The sequence below is a fragment of the Micromys minutus genome, assembly GCF_963924665.1.
Source record: "Micromys minutus genome assembly, chromosome: 8".
Taxonomy (NCBI): Eukaryota; Metazoa; Chordata; class Mammalia; order Rodentia; family Muridae; genus Micromys; species Micromys minutus.
Genome location: NC_137977.1, coordinates 22824404 through 22849413, shown reverse-complemented (window position 1 = coordinate 22849413; position 25010 = coordinate 22824404). Strand labels below are relative to the sequence as shown.

General features: G+C 40.8%; 1 protein-coding gene across 3 annotated transcripts in view; it reads left to right on the top strand.

Moving 5' to 3' along the window:
• The window catches only part of SIL1 (SIL1 nucleotide exchange factor), a 223726-nt gene that overhangs the window by 145030 nt on the left and 53686 nt on the right, over nucleotides 1–25010 (top strand). For all 3 annotated transcript variants that reach the window (XM_080920461.1, XM_080920460.1, XM_080920462.1), the window contains 3 exons: nucleotides 1439–1559; nucleotides 8400–8499; nucleotides 22175–22366. In XM_080920461.1, coding sequence (XP_080776587.1) covers nucleotides 1439–1559; nucleotides 8400–8499; nucleotides 22175–22366 — 413 coding nt within the window. The remainder of the gene's footprint in view (nucleotides 1–1438; nucleotides 1560–8399; nucleotides 8500–22174; nucleotides 22367–25010) is intronic.

The following is a 25010-nucleotide window of genomic DNA, read 5'->3' as shown; positions in this document are numbered from 1 at the left end:
CTGCAGCCATTGATATTCATCTTTGTGTGGGATGTTATGGTACAGGACTATAATCCCAGCACTTAGGAGGCCCAGGCAAGAGGATCAAGAGTTCAAGGCCAGCCTGGGATACATACTGAGTTCTAGGCAAGCTGGCTTACATGGTGAAAGTCCCCCCCACATACATACATACATACATACATACATACATACATACATACATACATACACACACACATATATACATATATATATACACATATATATACACACATATATATACACACACATACATATGTGTGTGTGTGTGTGTGTGTGTGTGTGTGTGTGTGGTTTTAAAAGTCATTTTCTAAAATATTATTTTTTTATTCCTAGAAGCTGCCATGCAGGTCTGTTGTGTAGTTACCTGGCAAATGCATCTTCTGTGAATGTTTAAAAGAGTGAATAGAACATTCCATTTGTATTATGTGATATTGCATAGTTGCTTGTAAACTATCCCTGAGTACTTTGGTGCATTCAGACACATGGCATCTATTCACAACACTTGTTTCCCCAGCTAATGGATCTGCTCCTCTGAGATAAGTGTGTGTAGTTTTTCAGTTTCTCTTAGCTCTGCTACCTGCTTCCTTGGCTTGTGTGTCTTGCTGCCTTCTAGTAGTTATCTACCTACCTATTTATTTATTTACTTATTTTCATTTACTTTTTTTTTTTTTTGAGACAGTGCTTCTCTATGTAGCCCTGAAACTGACTAAGCTGGTCCTGAACTCAGAGATGTCCCTTCATCTGCCTTCCAAGTTCTGGGACTAAAGGCATGCAGCACCATGCACCCTGGCTTCCTTTTCTTATTCATAATTGTTATTGGCCACATATTTTATGTACCAAGCTCTAGCTTACAAGCTGCAGAAATCAAAAAAGAAGACATGTAGTTCCTGTGATCAGGGAAAAGAAATGCAAAAGAGCCTGGTTTTTAAAATGAGGGTGATAAGCTACAAAGCTTGCTAGCATTCTGGGATATCTTGGATGCTGTGGGACTATTTAGGGAGGGGCAAGAAAGGTGTTACAGAAGAAGACAATACTGTCTCAGTGTCTTCATGGTTAATTGAGTAGTTATTCACCATTTACCCAGTTCGTACAACAACATGGCTTATTAGCCAAATTCACAGAAGGTACAAAGTAGACCTGATTATCACATTCTAATAAGCAGATGTTGATCTTGAGATTGTGAGTCCTTTGACTACCTTGCCTTGGGTCCTACAGATTCTGTTATAACAGTAAAAGGAATCAGTGTGATTAGACTGTGGGCAACAGGAGAAAGAGTTGGGTCAAAAAGGTAAACTAGGCATGATACTCTGATCATCAGGAAGTGCTCAGTCCTGTTGGCATGTTAGCCAGGTATTTCACCCCTGTGTCCCACCGAGGTTCCTGCACCCTTTGCAACTTTTCTCTTCTTGATTTTCAGGTCAGGCTGTTCCTGCAGGATCCCATGTGCGAATGAACCTACAGACTGGAGTAAACGAGGTGAAACTCCAACAAGAAGACAAATTCCAAAGCAATTGGAAAGGATTTAGAAAAGGCAGAAGGTAGTGTATTGCTCTCAGGACTGGGAGACGAGTAACTGCACTGATTTGGAAATCCTAGCAGTGCTACCCAGATTCATGAGTGGCGAGTCTTTGTTTGCTTGGTTTTTTGAGATAGGGTTTTTCTGTGTAGCCCTGGCTATCCTGGGACTCACTCTGTAGACCAGGCTGGCCTCAACCTTAAAGATATGCCTTTGTCTACCAAGTGCTGGAAATAAAGGCATGTATTACCATGACCAGATATGTGCATTATAATTTTTATTTAAGATTTAACAGTATAGAATTTGTGATAAATTTGTCAGGGTTTTATGTATGTTTACCTCTACAATCTTTGGAAAGAGATATCTTGCAAAGAAAATAGATCCTTTTTAAAAGGCTATAGGGGGAATGCTTAACCTTCTTTAAAAGAGAAGCTGTTTCCCCAGTACTTTAAGAGCACCCATTTGGATCCCAACAATTAATGCACTGATTACAGATGAGTCATCTATTCATTAAAACAAGCCTGTTAGGCCTTCTGCTTTGCAGTGATACTTCCTTGGTGAACAATAAAATTGCCTTTAAAAGTCTTTAATTCAGACTAACTTTTCTTCTTGTTAGTCAGTGTTAAAATAGGCTTTCTCATGGTATGTGAGAAGCCACCGCAGTCCCCTGTGGTTATAGGTTTCCTAACTTTTTAATAATCAGTTTGAGAGATTTGATTTTAGAGAATTAACAGTTTCTATTTTTCCTCTTAATTGCCTTGAATTAACAAGTTTTTCTTGCTTGGTGTCTCCTGAATGAGAGGAAAGGAAACTTGATGTGGTTGGCAAAGATTTCTAGACTCTTTTCTTGATGCACCTGACTAAAGGTCGTGTGCCTGTTTAGTCAGGTGGCACTCACCCCACAAAACATAATGGCAGATTTGGGCAGTCTTTACAGTTAGAAAATTCTAATTTATGTTATGATGGAGACATTTGTTGTCATCTCACTCTAGGCAAGTTCTTTCCACTCCCCATCTCTGTATTAGGCCTGTACTTGCAGCAGTCCAAACCGTACAGCTGTTCCTATCTCACAGTCATATTTAGAATAATCAGATAGAATTCTACAGCCATGCTAACCTTTCCCACTTTGGAAGGCATGCGTGCACATACATATACTTCAGCGAGTCATTTGAACTCTTCTCTCACATGCCGTCCAGTTCTTATTTTCTAATGAAAAAGCCAACCTCCAATGTCTTTTAAGAATATGGACCTAGGAATTTGAGTAATTTTGAGCTGTTGGTTTGCTGTTTTGTGTTCCATCTCCACCATGCTGACTGCAGATCTACAGTAGGAGCATTTATGGGGTTGTCCCTGCTCCTTAACAGCAAAAGCCTTCTTTGTGGGACGTAGAGACCCATTTTTTCCTCTTTGCTTTTCTCCTTTGGACTGTTTCTGAGAGCTTTGCCCTAGAATGACCTCTAGGGTATGCTGAACATTTCCTCTTCTCTCTCAGCTGTTACTGCTTTTCTGGAAGAGCCTATCCGCTCCCCCAATTCTGCATCACCTTATCTTTCTGGCTGCTCAGCAGTGGCCTGGGAACAGAGGTTTAAGAGATCCTTCCAGAGAGCAGCAGTTATTTTGGTTATCTGATGGTGTGCTTTGGAAGACAAGGCTTGCAGCTTTCTATCAGATTTCAGGTGACTCGGGAAACCACTGTGCTGGAGAGAGATGGGGGAGCCAAGGCTTTCCACTAGTCCTGTTGGCTAGGTTGCTATTTAGATCTATGATGCTTGTGGGCTCTTGGCCTGTACAGAGACCCTCCCTGCCTTAGGGTTGTCTCAGAGAGTGTTCTTGGCACTGCCTGACTTCAAGCATATTTTTAGACATAAAAAAATCATAAAAGTTTTACTTTACTTTCTGTCAGAGTCTTCATAGAACAAAAGTCTCTTTGCTTTGGAATCTTCTTTGAATCCTCTTTCTATATTAGAGGAAGGAAAGACAACTTTAACTGCATCTGAGTTGTATCATCTTGGATTAGACATTTGCCATGCTGTGTATGGTGCAGTGGTGAAGAGAGATGCCCATGACAAACTGTTTCCTGCTGCACTAATTCATTTCACAAGACCTATTGAGTGCCTGTGTGGCAGGCACTGGGGAAACAGTAGGAAGCAGATGGAGTGGTCGCCTCCATAAGGTGAGTGGAGGCCTTGTGCAGGTTGGCAGGCAGAAAACCAAGAAAATAAACATATGAGTAAGATCATTACAAATTATAAGTTCTAGGGAAGAAATGAGCCAAGGTAATGAGTCTCTGCAGGAGACCATGTTAGGGTGATTTGGGAAGGAAGGCCTCATTAACATATTTGAACTGAAAGCTAAAGAAGGAGAATTTAAATCCTACAAAGAACTAGGTTTGTAAGTCTAGGAATTTATAGCATTTCAGGCAGGTGGCATAAACCTGGCATAAACCCCAGGTTTGTCAGGTTTGAGAAACAGGGAAATGATTCGAGATACAGAAGATGAGAATGGAGAGGTAGACATGTGTGCGGGGGGGGGGTGTGTGTGTGTGCAGTGTGTGAAGCATTAGGGAACATTCTGGATAGTCTCCATTCACCTTTAATTGTAGTAGAATGGACCAGAGCATTTTAGGCAAGAGAGTGACTTGGGATAGCTTAACAATAACTATAGTGTCTCGATAAGGCTGAAAACAGGAAAAGAAGAGCAGAAACCACCAGCATGCCATTTCAGTAGATGAGACAAGACGCAGTGGTGACTAAGTCCAGGGTTTCATGATGGAGAGTGGGTAAATTTAGATAGTGTAGAAGTGCAGCTAAAAGGACTTGCTGAAGAGTTGGATGTAGAGATTGAAGATTTGGAATAAGGCCTCATTTGGGGTTGAGTCTCTGGGTGCTTAGAGGTGTGGTTTTGTTTTGTTTTGTTTTGTTTTTAGTAGAAATGTAACAGTTGGGCCAAATTTTTTAGAGTTAAGTATTATGAATCATGTTTTTTATTAAGTGAATTTGAGGTATGTGTCAAACATTTGAGACTCATTTGGATGGGCTAGCTGGCTGGCTCAGAGGGTAAAGGCACTCCCTGCTAAGTCTGAAAACCTGAGTTTTAGCCTCAGGGCTAGCATGTTGGAAGGATAGAACAAGAGAAGCCCTGAAAACTGTCTTGTAACTGCCGAAAACATGCCATATTCCAAACCTGTGCCAGAAGTAAATGAACAAAACCATGAGAGACCAGAGAAGGAAAGTTAATACACTAGCCAATTTCATTCCCTTTGCTGTAAACAAACACTGAGAGAAATAAGAACTTCCTTGTTTGGCCTCAAAGTTCCAGAAGTGTCACATCATCATGGCAGGCAGAAACCGCCCCTAGGACATGCCTCCCTCACAGTGGCCCTCTTCCTTGAACTAGGACCTACCTTCTATCTTTCATCACCGTTGTATTATGACCCTATCAAGAATTTAAGCCCTTACAGCAGGGCTCTCCTGATCTAATTGCCACTAGAAATTTCTTTACAGATACACTCAGAGGTATGCTTTGTAAATCCCCTTTATAAATCATGAAATCAAGTTTAAAATTAATCATGAAAATTAAGATTAAGCCTAGCAGGTCATTGCATAAGATCCTGCTATTTGAAGGGAGGGATTTGAGCTAAAGTGTGGGCATCATTGTCAGAGAAATATTGTAATATCTCTAGAGATAGAAAAAAGAAGGTTGTTCAGGATCTAACTATGAGGCATTCCAGCATGTAGGGTTCAGGTAGGAGATGGGGAATCATTAAAGAGATGAAGAGGAACGAGAAGTCAAATGAGCTTAGTAAATAGCCAGGAGAATTAGAAGAGGGGAGGGATAGACAGTATGCATGCTGCTGGTTGTTGGAGGGACATAAAGGTTTGTTATCAATCAGTTATTGGTAACTAACAGTAATGGGCAATGTTGGACAGCTGTGGGGCTGGGGAATGTAGTTCAGTTGCTAGACTGCTTGCTTGTATGTATGAAGTTGTGGGGCCATCACTAGTACAACATAAAACATAAAAGGAGGATTAGAAGTTCAGAATCATACTCAGGGCTTCATGGCATGTTTGTGCCCAGCTTGGGACATGAACTCTTATTCCCCTATCCCCAAAGAAACAACAGAAACAGAACAGTATTAACAGCATGGTAAGAACAGAATCAACATCGGAGTGAATGGCATTGTAAACAAGAAAAATAATAATAAACAAGAAGACAGTCCACAGGAGGCAAAGAAGCAGGATAGCTTCAAGTCCAGCTTAGAGGCCAGCCTTATCTAATTACAAAGTGAGGCACCCTGTCTTTTGTTTTGTTTTAGCTGATCTGGAACTTGCAATGTAGACCAGGTTGACCTCTACCTCTCCTGTGCTGGGCAATAATTTGATGCATGAAAAATGAGATTTTTCTTGACAAGTAGAGGAAGAGAAGAATCTGTTCCTCCTGCATCTCCTGAGTCCTTAGCTTCCCCATGATGGGGACAGAGCAGTGTTATCTTCACGTGCTTGGCTGTGGAGAGAGAACCTAATCTCTCTCTTACTTTGAGAGGTTGTGCTAATCATTTGAACCAAATACACCTTTAAAGGAGTAGTCCCTGTTGACACATGAGTTAGTGCTCAAGAAATGGGAGTGGTTAGCTATAATAAATTAGTTGAAGACTAAGATGTAGAAAAAGCAAGCATTTACCTCAGAGCCCTAAAGACTCTCTGATGAACCAAAGCTGAATGAGGAGAGCCCTGAACATACATCTGTCTAATAAAGGTTGAGACCTGATGGAACCTGGAATAGAGCAGGGCAGCAGCCATTTCTCCCTTTCCTTTGAAATGTCTGCTCAGTCCTGTTCTCCCAGCACCAGCAGTTCTATGTGGTGGAGGCTAGACCATGCACCTGCATGGCAGCTGGGATGTGGTGGAGGCTAGGCTGTGTACCTGCGTGGCAGCTGGGCAGTGCAGCTTTGTGATGTTTGGCACACACCTCCCACCCTGCTCCACCCCCAGTGACAAGAAGGAGGATGGCATGGATAAGTGGCAAAGGTGGAGCCCAAGGCTGTTCCACAAGACTGTTGGCCAAGATCACCCCTGCTGAGGTGGACATGAAATAGGGGGAAAGGCTGTGGAAGGGATAAAGCATTGGATAAAAAAAAGTACAAAGCAGGGAATCGGGGAGCAAAGACCAAACAGGCTGCAGTGGCTGAGCAGCAGCTACAGATCTGCCTGCCGAAGAAACACAGAGGACAGTGAAAACCAGGGTCGGCCCCTGAAGTGGAAGAGAAAGAAACCAAGTATGTGTGCATCCTGTCTCTCAGTGGTCTGCTCCATTCCTGTACAATCCAGAGGATGTTTATCAACTATTTTGTAAATGGGAGTTTCTTAGTAGCTCTGGAAACATTTTTAAATGTTTTTAAAATTAAAAAAAAAATTTAAAGGTGGGGAGGAAATCCCACCTCATCCCACTTTTTAAGTGCAAATGATTTTCTAAGAGGTTAAATTATTTGCTGCTTGATGATGATGACAATGGCAATGATGATACAACTCAAAAATACCAGGCTACTGAGTCAGGAGAGGTTTATGTTCCTAGTAGAACCGTTTGCTAAAAATCACTCTCTTCTCCCTCTCAGAACTGTGAAATCTCTGATCATAGAAGTCCATTTTCATAACCGTTGTGATAATGTTCTATAAGGAAATTTGAATATGCTGTATGTGGTATGAAATTGTGAGGCCGTGGAACTGAGGATTATGAGTTTTTGGTTGTTATGTGAGGTCTTAGGGAAAACTTGCCAAGATTGCAGCTGGAGCATTTCTGGACTAAGTTAAAAAAGAACCAGCAGGTGGCTCTTCAGAGTTTAGGCACATGTGTTAAGAGTTGGAATGTCAGCAGACATGGTGGTGAATACTTTTAATACCAGCACTTGGGAGGCAGAGAGGGGCAGAGAGGGGCAGAGGCAGGAGAATCTCTAAGAGTTCAAGGCCAGCCTGGTCTTCAAATTGAGTCCAAGACAGTCAGGGCTGGTTATATTGAGAAACCCTATCTCGGTGAGGGGTGGGACTGAGAGGGGGGCGTGTGGAATCGGAATGTCTGTGCACTCTGTCTCTCAACCAATACAATCTCAGTTGTGAATGAACCGCAGCTGCAGTCTGTCTCAGTGTCAGTGCAATCCCATTTGCCTGTCCAGCTCATGCTCTGAGACTTCACCCTCTCTCCACCACAGAGGCTCTCTATCTGCTTAAGATGCTGGCTGAACCTGAACCACTCCAGGAGGTGTGGGAGGAGACCTTTCCAGTCTCTGCAGGTTTTAAGATTACCGCCACATTGGCTTCTTTACTCCATCCTCTTGGAAGATGACTGTAGAAGGTGGTGGTTGGTTCTGTTCATAGGCCTCTCAAATCTGGTCATTGTTAGATCCACAAACACCTCTGTGCTCAAACGTTGGCTTTAATGCGTGGATCTACCCATTTCACTTGTCTAATTCACTTGACAAATTGGTTTGTCAAATCAAGTCTGGAACATTTTGGAAATCTCGGGTCCCTGTTGCTCTGCTTCCTTGAAGATTATAGATGAGGACGCCTCTTACTCCTGTGTCTGAATTCTTTCCTTCCTGGGGGTTCTGCTTGCAGTGCAAGAAGTCTATCCAGGGTCAGGCTCTGTTTGCCCCATGCCTTTTCCTTCTGTCTCATGAAAAACAAAAAACATTTGTCTTCAATTACAGTGAACACGTTGGATCCTGGCTGCCCTAGGGCAAAGTTTGACAGTGTACTAAGAGCTAGAACTGTCCCGGACAAGCTTACTCTCTCTGGGTGCCAGTCACCCACAAGTACCGTCTTTCTTGGAGATGTGTACCCCTTCTAACTCTTAGGTTCTCTGTGGACAGGCTGGACATCAATGCCAACACATACACATCTCAGGACCTCAAGAGTGCACTGGCCAAATTCAAGGAGGGGACAGAGATGGAGAACTCAAAGGATGATCTGGTATGTGATGTCGTTCTAGTTAGTGTTTGCCAGGAGAGAATGAATGAATGTACCTGGGAACTTTATAGTAGGCATGAAATAGGAATGTTGTAAAATAATTTAAGAAGCTATTTATGACAAATTAAAACCCTTTATATGATATTTTTTAAAACTGCACAGAGTATTTCTGGTTTTGGTTTTTGGGCATTTGTTTGTTTTAGGTTAGGATCCAGTGTTTTACTTGTTTGGAGAAATTGTAGAACAAAGGAGATTATTACCCAGAGCCCACTTAACAGTGAGATACAATACAAATCTTTGGTTTTGTTTTTGTTTTTTAAATAGGGCTCAGGGAGAGATGGCTCTGTGGTTAAAAGCACTGTCTGCTCTGGCAGATGACCTGGGTTTAGTTTTTAACACCCACATGACAAGAACTGTTCTTAACTCCAGTTCCAGGAGGCCTGATGCCACCTTCTGAGCTTTGCAGGCAGTACACACATGAGATACACAGACATGCTTGCAGATAAAACACTCATGCACATAAAATAAAAACAAACCTTCATTTTATTTTTCAAATAAAAAGGCAGACAAGAGATGAAGAAGCTTAGATCTTCGTTTTAAATGTAGCAAATGTATTTTTTTGTGGGGCCTCTGGTTTTTAAAGCATAAAATCAGTTTCCCTAGCTCCAAATGTCTGCACAGGCGAAGGCATGAGAGGGAAAGCAGGAGACTGTGTTGCCTAACTTCTGGGAGGGCTCACTGATACAGTTCACGGGGGACGAAATACGGTTGAGATGGACTGTGAGTTCACAAAATACCCAGGGAATGTCACCAAGCACTCCTGTGTAATTCCCAGTTGAGTCCTGGTGGCCCTGAAAGAACCCTCTTTGACAGCTGCTCGGTAATTCAGGTTCCCCCTCCCCCTTGTCTTCTCCCAGTCCCTTTTGTTGCCCTGGTCTGCATCTTGGCCCTGTCCCTTGAACACTGGAGAATCTTAAAAGGTCAGCCTTAGGTTCTTGGCAGTTTGTATGTTAGTTTAAAATGGTCCTTCAGATTTAAACATGTTTTAAGCTACATTTACATATTTTATGTTGTAGGGTTATGGGTGGAGCAGGCTCCGTTGCACAGATAGAAAATACTTAAAAGGACGTTTTCTCTTTCTACCATGTGGGGCCTAGGAATCATTTAGATTTTTTAGGAGAGTTCCTGAGACTAATGAACCTTTAGAGTGGAGTTAGTGTTGATCTTTTAAGACATATTAAAGCCAGATATAATGACACACACCTGTAATCTTAATACACAGGAGGCTGAGACAAAAGATTATGAAGTTTGAGTTTTTATATGTGTTACCTAATAATATTCACCCTCAGAATTCAATGAGGCTGACAGCTGTTACCCTTTTAATACCATCTAACAAAACTAACTACAAACTAATTCAGAATGTCCATCTTCTCAGATGTCAAAAAGTCAATATATTGATCAGCAGAACTTGACAGAGAAGTCAGTAAGGACCTCATGTATCTGAAAACACTTCTGGATTTATAGGACCAACAGCAGTCAAGACAGAGATATTTATAAGTGAAATATGAGATATCAAGCAAGCTGACTACATGAGTAATCCCAGTGCTACAACCTCCGCGCTCTAGAGGGTAATGCAGGAAGTTCTAGGCTCTCCAGGACCACATAATAAATTTCCAGGCCTGCTTGGGCTGTATAACTAAGCCTCACAGAGAGAATGCGTGTTACAAGTGAGGTCGGGTTGGAGAGTTGGCTCATGGTGACGAGTGCTTGTTACTCTTGCAGAGGACCCTGGTTTGATCCCCAGGGTTGCTCACAGCCTTTTGTAATTGCAGTCCCAAGGGATTCAGTGCCCTCTTCTGACCTCTCTGGGAATCAGGCACACACATGGTGCACACACTTGCATAAATACAGGAGAGATGCTCATATATATATATATATATATATATATAAAGATGTATAAGTCTAAAAATAAAGAAGGAAGGGGGGAGAGGACAGTTGCAGCACATGAAAGGTCATGATGCATGGGAGGCTACTTTATAGATACACAGGGTAGCTGGAGATGGGGAAGAAAAGCAAACATGCCACCCAGCAGAGGAGAGGCCAGAATGTATCTGGGGGCCTAGGTTCAAGATTGGTGCTTGTGACAAGGGATTTAGACCTTTCCCAACATCACCTTTGATCTGGGTGTTGTGGGTCTGTAAAGAACTTAGAAATTGTTTCAGGTTCCATATCTTCTGTGAGCAAAAACCCACTTAACCTTACTTCTCTCTGTTTTCTTGGGGAATTACAATTGAATTTTCCTTCTCAGACAATGACATTTTTTTTGTAATTTAGTTAGCATAGAAAAACATGAGTAATTTTAAAAAGATTTGAAAAATGGAAAGACAAAGATTATAAATTTTCCATTGCTGTTTTTAAAAATCTGTTTCCCTCTGCAAAGGGATCCACAGAATGCACAAAAGCAAGACCTTGGTACCCTCTGGATTGAGCCACCTGCCTACCTCTTTCCTTGCTGTTTGCAATCTCAGCACGTAGAAGTCTGGGATCAGGGTCAGGTTGTTAGCTTTGCCCTGGGACCATGGGCTTTTGCCTTCACTTGGAACTGATCTAGACAGACTCAGCTCACTGTCAGCATTGGCTCAGAGACAAGCAAATTAACTTGAAATAGGTTTGTGACTTTTTGTTTGTTTGTTTTTTAAGCATGTCTCCCACTTTTGGCTACAGACCCTTACATACTTTTAACTAATTGATTTTAAGTCCATCTTATGTAATGCCTTGTAAATACACAATGATGCTTTTGCTCTGAGTGTGTGCGTGCACACACACACACACACAAAATCCTGTCAGATATTGACCATATCTCTGTGTTTCTCAGATTTGACATCAGATTTGTGGGAGAAAGGGTCTCAATTCTCCTGAATTGATAGTTAGTTTAATTAATTTAGATAAAGTTTCTTGCTTCTCAAAAAAAGTTGTCTCAGGACTGACTAAATGCCTCAGTGTAGAAAGGTACTTGCCATTAAGCCTGATTACCTGAGTTCAGTCCTGCAAGTTTGTCCTCTGATCTACATACATGTATGCTGTGTTAGTCAGGGTTTGTATTCCTGCACAAAACATCATGATTAAGAAGCAAATTAGGGAGGAAAGGATTTATTCAGCTTACAATTCCATATTGCTGTTCATCATCAAAGGAAGTCAGGACAGGAACTCACACAGGGCGGGAACTTGGAGGCAGGAGCTGATGCAGAGGCCATGAGGGAATGCTGCTTACAGGTTTGCTTCCCTTGGTTTGCTCGGCTTGCTTTCCTATAGAACCCAGAACTACTAGCCCAGGGATGGCTCCACATGGGCCCTTCCACTTTGATCACTAAGAAAATGCCTTACAGCTGGATCTCACGGAGGCATTTCCTTAAAGGAGGCTCCTTTCTCTGTGAAAACTCCAGCTTGTGTCAAGTTGACACATAAAACCAGCCAATATACTTGCACGCATACATATACATATGCCATGACATGCATGTATGTACACATACACATATACACACACTAAGTAAATATATGTAAAAAAAATTTTTATGACTAAAAAAAAATGTCATGACTTTTAAAAACTTTTGACTCTGTGACAAGCCCATGTTTCCTCTAATGATAAAACCCAGATATAACCATAGCTGCAATATGGAAATTCTAAAAGACGGTAAAGCAGTTGTAGATTGGACAGGAATTTGAGAGCTTTAGGAATGATATATTGGTGTCTTTCTTGGCTCTTCTTTTTTAGCCACACATATTCTAGCCTGGACACTGGAGAATCTCACGTGCCGAAATGTCGGCAGGGTCTCAGTGCATGGCTTATGGTGACCTGGAATACATTGTATCCCAGGCTGGACTCAAACATGTGGCTTCCCTCCTCAGCACCGGCATGTGCTGCCAAGCCTGGCTTGAGTAGTAGATTCTAAAACACTAAAGAAGCTTTCTTCTCTAGTCAGAGGAAAAGAAAAAGCCAGTCTGCAAAGATAAAGCTTTGACCACACCTATCCTAGTTCTGCCAAAGCCCATGGCACCCTGACCACCACCAGTATTGTATGCTTGTTACCCGGAGAAGATGAGAAAGGGGGTCTAGAATTCTACCTCTGTCTTGGTGTTGGCAGCAATCCTGTATTCTGATTCCTGTTCCAGGGTCAGCAGATATTAACTGGGGAGCCTGACCTTGCACCTAATCACAATGGCAGTTATGAATTGGGACTCTGTTTCACCTGAAGGGATCCAGCAAGAGCAGGGCCCTACACCTCCCCCTGTGCATATAGACTGGTTGTTATCCTGGGGTGCTGTGGGCAGAAACCCAATGGGGAGCTTGTATACTTCATCCTGGCACCTCTGGGTGGCTTTTCACTTCTCTCTGATGAGGTAGTATCAGTGGGACTGCATAGAGAATCTGTCCTTCACTTTTCACCCTGGTGGCAACAGACAGCTCCCCTCTGTGGTTGGGTCAGTTGGGCAAGTGAGCAAACAGCAGGAATTATTAATTTTCAAAAATGAGCATATCAGTTGCCCTACCAGTGTGGTGTCAGTAGAGGCCAATAGAAGGAGCCATTTTTCATTCGCAAGGTCCTGCATACAGTAATAACAGCCAAATGCTCTTTACCCTCCCAGCCTAGGATGAAGGGCAGGCAATGGTTTTTGGACAGAATAGAATAGATCTGAAAAAATTTGCATACATGTCCTGGACATAATCATTTATCTCCAGAAAAATCTGACCAGCATCTATACTGTTATGAAATATAATGTGGTGGTAGGCCAGGGTACCTGGCAGACCCACGCTAAGGTGTCCCCTTGAGAAATCATGCTATGTGACAGACCTGCTATAATGGAGGTTTATTGGGGAAAGGAGGGGATGAGAACCTGGGGATGGGGTAGAGGCAGATAGACAGGAACAGAGGCAAGAGGGCCAGGGCAGAAAAGTAGGGAACAGAATAGCAGAAAGAGGGACATAAAGATCAGCCTCTGGGAACACATGGGGACAGAGACAGGGGGTGAGGGGTCTGGGATAGCAAGCAGTCAGTCCTCTAATACACTGAATAACCCTAACCTAACCCTAAATCCTAATCCTAACCCCTAATCCTAACCATAAATCCTAATCCTAACCTTAATCCCTAACCCCTAACCCTTAACCCTAACCCTGGCCACCTGAATCTGGTGGTGGCATAATCTATTGCTAGATCCCTGGAATTCATTGCCTTTTAAAAAGTAATGGCCACTCAGCCACCAGAAACAATGACTTAACCAAATTCTTAAGAAAATGGCTGCATCTAGAGAATATCATCCTGAGTGAGATAACCCAGTCACAAAAGAACAGACATAATATGCAGTCACTGATAGTGGGATGCTAACCCCAGAGGCTTGCACTCCCCCAGAAACAACTCACAGACTGTATGAAATCCAAGAAATAAAGAAAACAAAACAAAAAAAAATATTTAGAAAACAAGAAAACTTTAACTATTTCCATGTTACATTTTGTTTTACATGTACTTTATGCTCATTGTAACTATTAAGTTTTCAAGGCATACTATCAAACCTTTAAAAAAATCAAGTACTGACTAAAAAATATAATCATATAGTTTTATGTAAAAATTATGTTAAAATCTGAAAAAAAGTACTGACAAAAATGTATAATTTTAAGCAAAAAATGTTTAAAATCTGTACATTTATCTTTGTTTTGTAAAATAAAGTTGTTTAAAAAAAAAGTAATGGCCAGTGATAAAGAGGAATGTTGCATCATGGTAAAAGGTTAAGTCACTAAAACACATGGTAATCTTAATGTTTTTTCATTTTTGTGTCAAAATAATTGAGGCAGCCTGGGGTAGTCATTAAAAGCTCGTGCCTTTAATCCCAGCACTCAGGAGGCAGAGGCAGGTGGATCTCTGATCAAGGCCAGTCAAGTCTCAGAGTGAGTTTCAGGATAGCCAGGGCTACACAGAGAAACCCTTTCTCAGGAAAAACAACAATAACAAATGCTTGAGAAAAAACTCTAACAGAATTAAAAGGAAGGAACAAATCTACAGTTACATTTAGGGACTTCAACATTCCTTTCTCAAAATTTCTAAAAAAGCAAACGAAAAAGAACAAGAGAGGGACTGGAGAAATTGCTCAGCAGTTAAGAGCACTGACCTTCCAGAAGTCCTGAGTTCAATTCCCAGCAACCACGTGGTGGCTCACAACCATCTGAAATGGGATGTGATGTCCTCTTCTGGTGTGTCTGAAGACAGGGACAGTGTACGCATATACATAAAATAAATAAATAAATCCTTTTTTAAAGAACCTGAGAAAGCTGAGCACCAGAGACAGAGTACATGGAATTAACAACTATCTCAATCAAATTAAGACTTGTATGTCCGGAGCATTTTCTCTGCTCATAAAGGGATCAGAGTAGAACACCTGTAAACACCGCACCACAGAGAAGGTCTCCAGGGAAGTAGAGAGGCACATTGACCTGAACACAGGTACGAATGCAGGTGGTTAGGCTGCTGCTAACCCTGCATCCCCAGCATCCGAGAGACGGAGGCAGGAGAGCACAGTGCAGGATCAGCCACTCACCGCTCACAGTCCAGTCCCCAGCACTGCAAGGGAGCAAGTGTGAGCTCCCTGCATAGAGACACTGAGAAGAGGCCTGTAGCCAGAAAGGAAATTGTATTTGTAGTGAGAATGGTTTAAACAAAGAATCCCTTAGGTTTAAATAGTTTCACTAGCACTATCTACCAAACACTGAAAAGTAGTTACTATTAACTCTTCACAGTCTCTTCAAGAAAGCAGAAGCTGAAATGGTATTTCCTCACCTCTTTTATTAGGCCGGTCATACTTCTACCTAAACCAGATAAATATTTAAACAAAAACAAAACCTTCAAAATAACGTTCCTTGTGAATATAGATGCAAAAATCTCCAATAAGATTGAGACAAATTCCAGTTGAGCAATTTAGAAAAGAAAGAAAGCACTAGGCCTGAATGGGGTTTATTACAGAAAGGAGGAGTTGGTTCTAGCTGGGAGTGGCAATGGGGCACAGCAGTATTCCCAGCTCTCAGGAGGCAGAAGCAGAGGGAGCTCTGAGTTCAAGGCCAACTTGGTTTACTTAGAGTTCCAGCAAGGGTTGCAGAAAGGGACACAACCTCACAAACATTTTTTCCTATGTAGCAAAAGCTAGTCAGACTAGGTATGATAGTGCATACCTGTAGCCCAGCACAGAGGGCTGTGAATTTGAAGCCAGCTGGGCTTTGTAACAAGATTTTGTCCCCCCCCCCCAAAACTCAGAAACAAGTAAACAAAAACATACAAACCCAATAGTGTAACCACCAGTTGGCAGTTAAAGAAAAAAAACATTACTTCATCATATATCAATTCAGATATTAAGAAAATGACAGAAATTCAATACCAGTTTATGATGAGAACTCAAAAAATCCAGGAATAGAACCTTCCTCGACTTGATAAAGAGATTGATGTAGGAAAAAGCTGTATCAAATATACTTTATAGTGAGAGGCTAACTGTGCCAGTGAACTTAGCAAGCATATTCACTCACCACTAGGGATGGCTCCTCTTGGTTGTCAGCTTGACTACATCTGAAATTAACTAAAACCTACATGGTCAGGAACACCTGTAAGGGACTTTTTTCTTAATTTGAGGTGGGAAGACACACTTGTAATCTAGATGTTTGAGATAGGAAGATCTACCTTTGATCTGAGCCACACCTTCTGCTGGCATCCCAGGCAAGACTATGGGAGAAGGAAGCTGGCGCTCTCCTTGCCTGCTTGCTCTCACCCTTGCTGGCAAGTCCGTTCCATCTCTGGCATTAGAACCACTTCTTCCAGATTCCGGATTATACTGACTGAAAAACAGCTGAACTACTAGATTCTTGGACCTTCTATTCATAGCCAACCATTGTTGCCTATGACCACAGACTATTCTACTAAATCCCCATTTAAATTTATACACACACACACACACACACACATTATACAATATATAATATATTTATATAATATGTATTTATAAAATATGTATATATAAATTGATAGAGAATCCTAATACACTACTCATTCAGAGCAGTTCAAGCCAAGTCAATAAGACAAAGAGGAGAAAGAAAAGGCATTTAAACTGGAGAAGGAAAACAAAAACAAACAAAAAATAACCCCAACTCTTCTTATCTCCAGATGACATAGATTAAGTATAAATCTCAGAGAACACCTAGTAAACAAAATACCTTGTAGACCTAGTGAAGTCAGTTAGGTCACAGGATATAAAATTCAGTTGTATTGCTATATATGAGCTATGAATATATGGAAATTGTAATAAAAAAACAAATTTTATTTATATTCTCCCAAAAGTGAAATATGTGTATAAAGCCAAGAAGGCAAATATAGGATCTATACTGAAAGTTAAGAGTGGATGAGCAATGATATCGGTAAATTAAAGACTTCAGTAAGTAGATACACAATGTGTATGAATTGGAAGGTTCAACATAGTAAGGTATATATGTGCAATTTCTATTAGTATCCCAGTAGTGTTTTGAAATGTTACAATTTTTGTTTTTTGAGACAAGGTCAGTCTGTCCACAAACTCTATGTAGCCAACTGAATTCCTGATCTTCCTGTTTCTGTCTCCTGAGAACTGGAGTTACAGGAATGAGCTAGTCTCACCAGTTTCCATGGTGCTGGGAACTGAACACATGCTAGCAATTCCTGTGTTATAAATGTATTCAGAAATGAAAAAGTAGCAACATCATTGTTTACTTAGTACTGTAGTTTAAAATACCCAAAACATTGAAAATTAAAATTTTCAACAAAACCAAAAAACCCTTACCAAAGAGCAGAGCAGTCCCTACCCTACTTGGCCCTTTACTGTAGAACTTGGCATAGAGTAAGCACCTCGCCTGCCTGGGCAGAGGCTCTCCCCTTTCTAAGTGTGGATCAGCCTCTAGAGTTTTACCTACCGAGCTTTCTGAGTTTCTCTAACATGAAGGGGGTTTGCTAGTATCACTTATCCTTTCCATCACTTTATGGATTTGTCTTATAAACTTGTTTTAAGTACTAGAGATCAAGCCTACGGTCTCTTATGTACCACTGAGCTACACCTTCAACCCTACTTAAGTTTTTAAGATACATTTTTTTAGTTCTCAACCTGTGAGTCATGACCCTTTTGGGGATCTAATGACCTTTTCACAGGGGTTGAATATAAGATATCCTGCATATCAGATATTTATGGTATGATTCATAACAGCAGCAAAATTACAGTTAAGTAACAACAAAATAATTTTATGGTTGGGGTCAGGTCACCACAACATGAGGAGCTCTTATTAAAGGGTCGCAGTATGAGAAAGGTACATAATTTAGAGTGATTTAGAGTGAGTATGTGTGTGGTACATAAGTCAGCAGACAACTAACTTAGTCTGGACGTTGGTTTTCTCTTTCTGTCCCAGAGGCTCCTTGGACTCTGAGGACTGAACTCGGGTCATCAGACTTGGAGACAAGGGCCTTTATCCACTGTTGTCTTGCCAGTCTCAGTCTAGCCCTCTTAAAACTTTGTTAATATTACTTGCTTAATATGGAGCCTCACTCTGCAGTCTAGGGTGGTACAGAGCACACTGTGTAGTCCAGATAGCCATCAACTCCTATTCTGGGCCTCAGCCTCCCAAGAGCTGGGATGGGCCACCACATCTGGCTTCATTGTCAGTTTTGAAAAGGGTCTCACTACGTTGCCCAGGTTAATCTTTTAATTCACTCTGTAGTCAAGGCTCTCCTTGAATTTAAGATTGGCCTTCCTCAGTCTCCTGAGTCCCTGAGGTTGCAGCACTGTGCCAACAGGGCCTGGCTTACTTTACTAATCTGTGTTCAGAAGAACTGCATCACATCAAATACCAGTATCAGCATCTCCTTTTGCTTTGTGTATGTTGTGTTTATTTTAGATCTTATTGCCAAAGCTAACAGAGAATATAGTACTTCGTTGAAAACAAACATTTTTTTTAATTTTAATATTTAATCTTTTGAAATAAACTTTCTCTTTTTTCTTTTACTTTTATTTTATTTGCTATATTTAAATATATAAAAAACTTTAAATTTTAAAATGAAGGTGCTTTCATTATTTGTTTATACTAGAAAATTCACTTTATCTGTTTCTCACAACATTTTCTTGGCCATAGCCAAAATAATATTAGGATTTCAGATGTTGCAATCTGTTTTCATACACCTTTAACTGAGCATCCTTTCATACTTCTTAGGCTCAATCATCTTACCTGTGGTTTCTTTAACTCTAAATCTTGTACACAATTTATTGCAAAATAATTTATCTGTATCAATATTAATTGTAAGTTAATTTGATATTATAAAGCATTCTAACAAACATTTTTTTAATTGTGTGATAGGGATCTGTCTGTTTCTGTGCGGAGGTGTGGGGCTCTTGTGAGCCACTTTATAGGGGTGCAGTATGCAATCTTATTGGGACAATGTCTTACTATGTAGCCTAGGCTGGCCTTGAACTCACAGAGATCCCCTGCCTCTGCCTCTTAAGCAGAGCCATAAAAGCTCTACCACATCATGCCAGTGTACACTGTTTACTGCTGAGCCATTCTCTAACCCTAAGTTTTATTTTTGAGACAAGGTCTCATGTATCTCATTTGGCCTCAAACTCAAAAAGTAGCTGGGGATGACTTTAAACCTTGATCCTCCTGCTTGTACTTCCTGGATCCTAGGACTACAGATACATGCTACTATATCTAGTTTATGTGGCACTGGGAATCAAACCCAGGGCCCTGTGCATGCTGGGCAAGCACCCTACCAACTAAACTACATCCTTAGCCCTAAAATATAGTGCTTAGGATGGTTGCAGTTAGTATTTTATAGTTAGATGGTTGCAGTTAGTATCTTGTGGTAGCTGAAATGCAAAACACATGCGCACCCAGACTAACATAGGACTTTTACCTGCATATATAAACAACCCTAAAAGTTCCAATAGTTTAAAACTACTTACTTAAAAAGTGGGAAGAGAAAGGAAACATTTTGCCAAAGAGACTATGTGGATGGCAGATATGCCATGAAAACCTGTTTAGCATTATTAGTTATTATAGAAATGCAACTTAAATCTTTAGAGATATTAGTAAATATTTTCTAGGAGATAAAAATAATGATAGCACTAGACACTGGTAAAGATATGGTTAAACTGAGATATTTTATACATAATTTATAGGAATGTAAAATGGTATATACTCTGAGAAACAGTTTGACAGATTTAATGAAACAACATATATTTACCATATAAGCCAGCAATTGTGCTTATATGGATTTATCATAGAAAAATAATACATATACTTAAACAAAATTCTGCATATAAGTTTTACATGTTTATGTTCATTCTATTTATTTACCTATTTATTGTCTATGACGTGAGAGATTGTCGGTGTGCACATCTCACAATGTAAATGTGGAGGTCAGGGATCAAACTCAGGTTGTCAGGTTCCTGTGCTGAGTTCTTTACCAACTGAACCATCGCTCCTGAAGAGCAGGCTTATCCTAACAGCCAAAACCTAGAAACAGCCTGGATGTACTTAAGCAGGTAAATGGTTACAGTACAGATGTGATGAAAAACTCATCAGTAAAGAGAACGGAACACTTGATGTCTGCAGTGACTGGGTTAGCTCTCAAGGGCATTGTGCTTAGTGAAGAAAATGCCAGTCTTAAAAAAGCCAATCTGTGTGGTTCCATTTATATAACATTCCCCAAATATCAGAAAAAGAAAAAAAAAAAAAACAAAAAACCAACGGTTATCAGGGCTTTGGGATGGGACGTGGTGGGTGCACAGGATATAGCTATAAAGGGCTTCCACAGGGTTCCTCGGGGACAGAACAGCTCTGCAGTTTGATTATACTGGTGGCCACATGAGTCTACAACCTAGATAAAGACTAATACATACAAACATACGGTATAGATGCAAATCTGTACATGTGAGTGGTGGTATGATGTAAGTTCTATACTGTGTTATAAGACCAACTGAACCTGTGTCCATTCTTGTTGTTGATGGTATATTATTATACAAGATATTACTGTTGTTGATGTTATATACAAGATGTTACTATTGTTGATGTTATATACAAGATGTTACTATTGTTGATGTTATATATGTTACTATTGTTGATGTTTAATATAAGATGTTACTATTGTTGATGTTATATATGTTACTATTGTTGATGTTATATAAAAGATGTTACTGTTGTTGATGTTATATATAAGATGTTACTATTGTTGATGTTATATACAAGATGTTACTATTGGGGAAGCTAGGTAAAACGTATATGATACTCTTACTCTATTTTTATAAATTCCTGTGAGCTTATAGTTATTTCAGACTACATTTTCTTCCTTCCTTGGTTGTTTTTGTTGTTTTCTTTCCCTTTAACAGGCCTTCTTGAGAGCCAGGAACCATCAGCATTGTGAGGCAGAAGTCATTTGTTTTCTTCTTTTTTCTTTCTTTTCCAAAACAAGGTCTTACTTTGTAGCCCTGGTTGTCCTGGAACTCATTATTGTAGACCAGGCTGGTCTTGAACTCACAGAGGTCACATGTTTATTTTTTCTACTGTTCCCTGGCTCTAAGAAGTGGCTTAGCCTTCCCAGACCTCTTTGTTGGCTTTGTTCACCATCCAGACTCCTCTGCCTGAGACTTGCAAGAACATTTCATGGGATTTTAGCCCAAAGATGAAGTGTGGTACCTCCTAGATGGGATAACTTTGCTGAAGCATTTTTTTTTAAGAGGGGGTGATTCATACCTTTGGTTGGTGTTTCTATAGAATACCAACCGGGGAGAGAAACCATAGGTAATAGATGAATAATTCACAGCTGACAACTGCTCATCATCCTGCTTTTTATAAATACCTGTGCCTTTTAATTTTTCTTGTAAGATAGATACATAAACCACTGCAACCTTTCAGACTCTCTTTATAAGCACTATTCACTGAAATTGGGAAGAAAGTGGAATGCCACATGTATAAAATACCCAATTAAAGTCTTTTATTCACTTCCAACGTAACTTCATTTTAAAGATTTTTATATGTGTGTGGGTTAGGGAGATTTGAGAGAAAATCATTTGAGATTTGAGTGTAGTACATACAGTAATTTAGCCATTTCAAACAGTTGAACAGATTGTACACCTGTAGTTGGAATGACAGTAATGCCAGTGATTTAATTTTCACCTGCAAATTGTTCTTGTTCTGACAGCTCTTCCCTCAGTTTCCTTCATTGGGTTCCCATCCAGGCAGTGTAAGCCCAGGGTATTCTGATTATGGAAGACAGAGAACCATGGTGTGCATTCTCTTACCTTCAACTCCAGCTGTCCTGTGAGGCTAGAGGCTGAAAATGAACTTGCCTTGCTTTCCCTGAGCTCAGTAGTTGCACCAGGAAGACTCGATTCTCCCAGATTTGAATAAGGGTGCTTGGGAAAGTCCTGTGTGTATTTTTTGGAGCAAAGCCCTATGTGGGTAGACTCTGGTGGCTTTTTCTCTGAGTCTTTTGGAAAGTGTCAGTGTTTCTGTTCCTGCAGATTAGACCCCTGGTCTTGCGCAGTTCTGTAAGGATGGGCATCCATGGCATTGTATAGATCTCAAGGAGATGTCTCTAGCCCCTCTGGTTAATCATGTCTTTGCTGTTCTCTCTAGGCTAGACAGGCCACAATAAAGCAGCTCTTCCGCCCCATCGAGGAGCTGAAGAAGGAATTCGATGAGCTGAATGTTGTTCTTGAGACTGACATGCAGATTATGGTTCGGCTGATAAACAAATTCAACAGCTCCAGCTCTAGCCTAGAAGAGAAGGTTGCTGCACTCTTTGATCTTGAGTACTATGTCCATCAGGTACTGTATTTCCTTGCCTGTGAATCCAACGTTTTCATCAATAGCACCAAACAACCCCTGCTCTAAACCCTGAGAAAACAGCATCAGTGGTTTTATTTCTCATCCATGACACAGACATTTAATGTAGGCCATTGTCTGTGGCGGTTAGATCTGTTCTTAAAGAACAGAGCAACCCACTTTTTTGCTTGAACCTGTTTTGTTTTGTTTTAACATTAAGACAAAATTACCATAATCTTGTGTTACTTACAGTCTGGAAGGAGAAACAAATATGAACAATTGAGCAAATTAACAAACAGTGAGCTAATTTAAAACCATAATAGGGGCTTCAAAGGGTGATGTGGGTGATGTATCACAGCACAACTTAGTACAAGCTGACTACTTAGAGTCAATAAAAGATGCTTCTCATAGGATGCATTCTTAGGCTGAGTGTTCAGGAAGGAGTAGGAGCTAGCTAAATGAAGAAGAGGAACTCTTACGGAGGTGATGGCAGCATTGCCCATGGGTAATATTAGTTAGTACATAAGGCTTTATTGTGATAGTTACACCCATTTGTTGATGTATTTATGATTATTTTCATTCTATGGTGGTACAGTTGGATAGTTGTGGCAGAGAATGTTTACAAAGTCAATATTTACTGCTTAAAATCCCTTTCATTATCTCCTTTCCCCTGCCTACCACCTGTGTTCCACTCACCTTCCCCACAGTGGCCAGGGAACATTATAGAGGAGAGGACAAAAATACCATGAGAAGATAGCGAGTGCAGGAGTGAAGGTGTCCTCTGAACATAACACAATTCGATTCTGTTCTCATTCATGAGCCTACAAGGAGCTGTGGTTACAAGTCAGGCCTGAAATCAAGTCAGTCAACAGTCAGGTGTGGAGGGAGAGGGGCTCACAAGCTCCGTCCCCAGTGGAGAAGCTACTGAGAGGGAGAGGAAGTTTTCTCTATAGGTATGCTCCCTGGTGGGTTGGCCATGCTTCAGTGGACAGCCCCACACCATGCTGACATGGCCAGCACTAATTAGACTCAGTAGGTTAATTTTTTTTAAGGACATGGAATTAAGAGGTGTTAGAGGTGAATTTCAGAGTAGTTAAGGGAAGAAGAAGGGAATAGTATGATCAGAGTATGTTACATATATATGAAATTCTCAAAAGAATAATGAAATTGTTGGGTTTATTTATTCACTTTAATTTGAGGCTGGACATGGTGGCACATGCCTTTAATCTCAGTACTTGGAAGGCAGGCAAGAGCTCTGTAAATTCGAGGCCAGACTGGTCTGCATACATGAGCTCCGGAACAACCAGGGATACACAGAGAGACCCTGTCTCAAAAACAAAAAAACAAAGAAAAAAGAGAAAGAATAAACTTGGAGAACGTTTACTCTTTGTTAAGAACTTTAAAAAAAGGTTAGCAGTCTTTGTATGGGAACTTTGCATGCAGTGCACACAGGTTCTAGGGCAGAGGTGAGTTGGTGAGGGTGAAGGGCAGAGATGAGTTGGTGAGGTTCTAGGGCAGAGGTGAGTTGGTGAGGTCGCTTTAGGTGCTCTGTGTGTGTCATTTCCGTCAGCACCTTGAGTAGCTACCACTGTTAGTCTTTTTTTTTTTTTTTTTTTTCTTTTTGTTTGGTTTTGTGTTTGAGTTAGAGTCTCACTATGTTATTCAGGATGGTCTCACATTCCTGGGCTCCAGTGAGTTGGGCAATTTTGAGCTCCCACTTTTTAATTGAGGACAGTGGAGCTCAAGGAGATGGTGTGATTATTGAGAGCGAACCAGCTGATGAATGAGAGCTAGGATTTGTAAAACGTTCAGTCTAATCCTAAATTCTAAGCTTTAGACCAGTGTACTTCTCATAGAACACTGGTGACTTTTGCATGAAGATCAAAAGATAGAGGTGAAGAAGAACTAAGGCAAAGTATTTATTTATTCAACATTTTTTTTAACAAGTGACCCTATGGAAGGTCTGCTGAGTCCCAGGCACTAGAGGTGCATTTATGAACAAAGTTGGACTTTATTTTTTTTTTAGCACAGGCAGATTTAACAAATAATTTGTTTGAAATGTAATAAAATTATAAAAAAAAATAAAGAGAAGGGTAGTATGGAAACTGGTGGGCAGGAGGTGGGAGCATGCCTAGTACATTTGAGGAACTCCAAGGTGACTCTGAGTGGATCTGAGAGAAAAGGAAGAGACAGTGGAACCTCACAGGCCATGGGAAAGAGTAGGATTGGTGCACAGTGGCAGAGGGGATGAGATAAAAGCTCCTCCAACTGTTGCATTGAGAACCTCACCACTGTAGGGAACGTGGGTGGAAACAGCCCAGATGGGAAGCTATAGGAATGGTGGCCCAAGGGGCTGTACAGTCATAGCCAAGTGCCCCCACCCCCACCCCATCACAGTGTCCTTGTTCCCTGTAAAGGAGCCTATTTTTCTTCATCTGGGACTTTGTGGTGAATGCAAGGGTTACAGAGTAGCTCTTCATACTCTTCCTCTGTTCAGAACTCCTTCTCAGACTCCAAATAGCAAGACTGTGACCCTCCTATGAGGCGAAAAAAAAAATGAGCCTGAGTTTTATTTCCCCTTCCCAGTCCTTTGTGGGGTGAAAAGACACCCTGGCTTTTCCATTAGAGCTAATTAAGGATCAAGGCT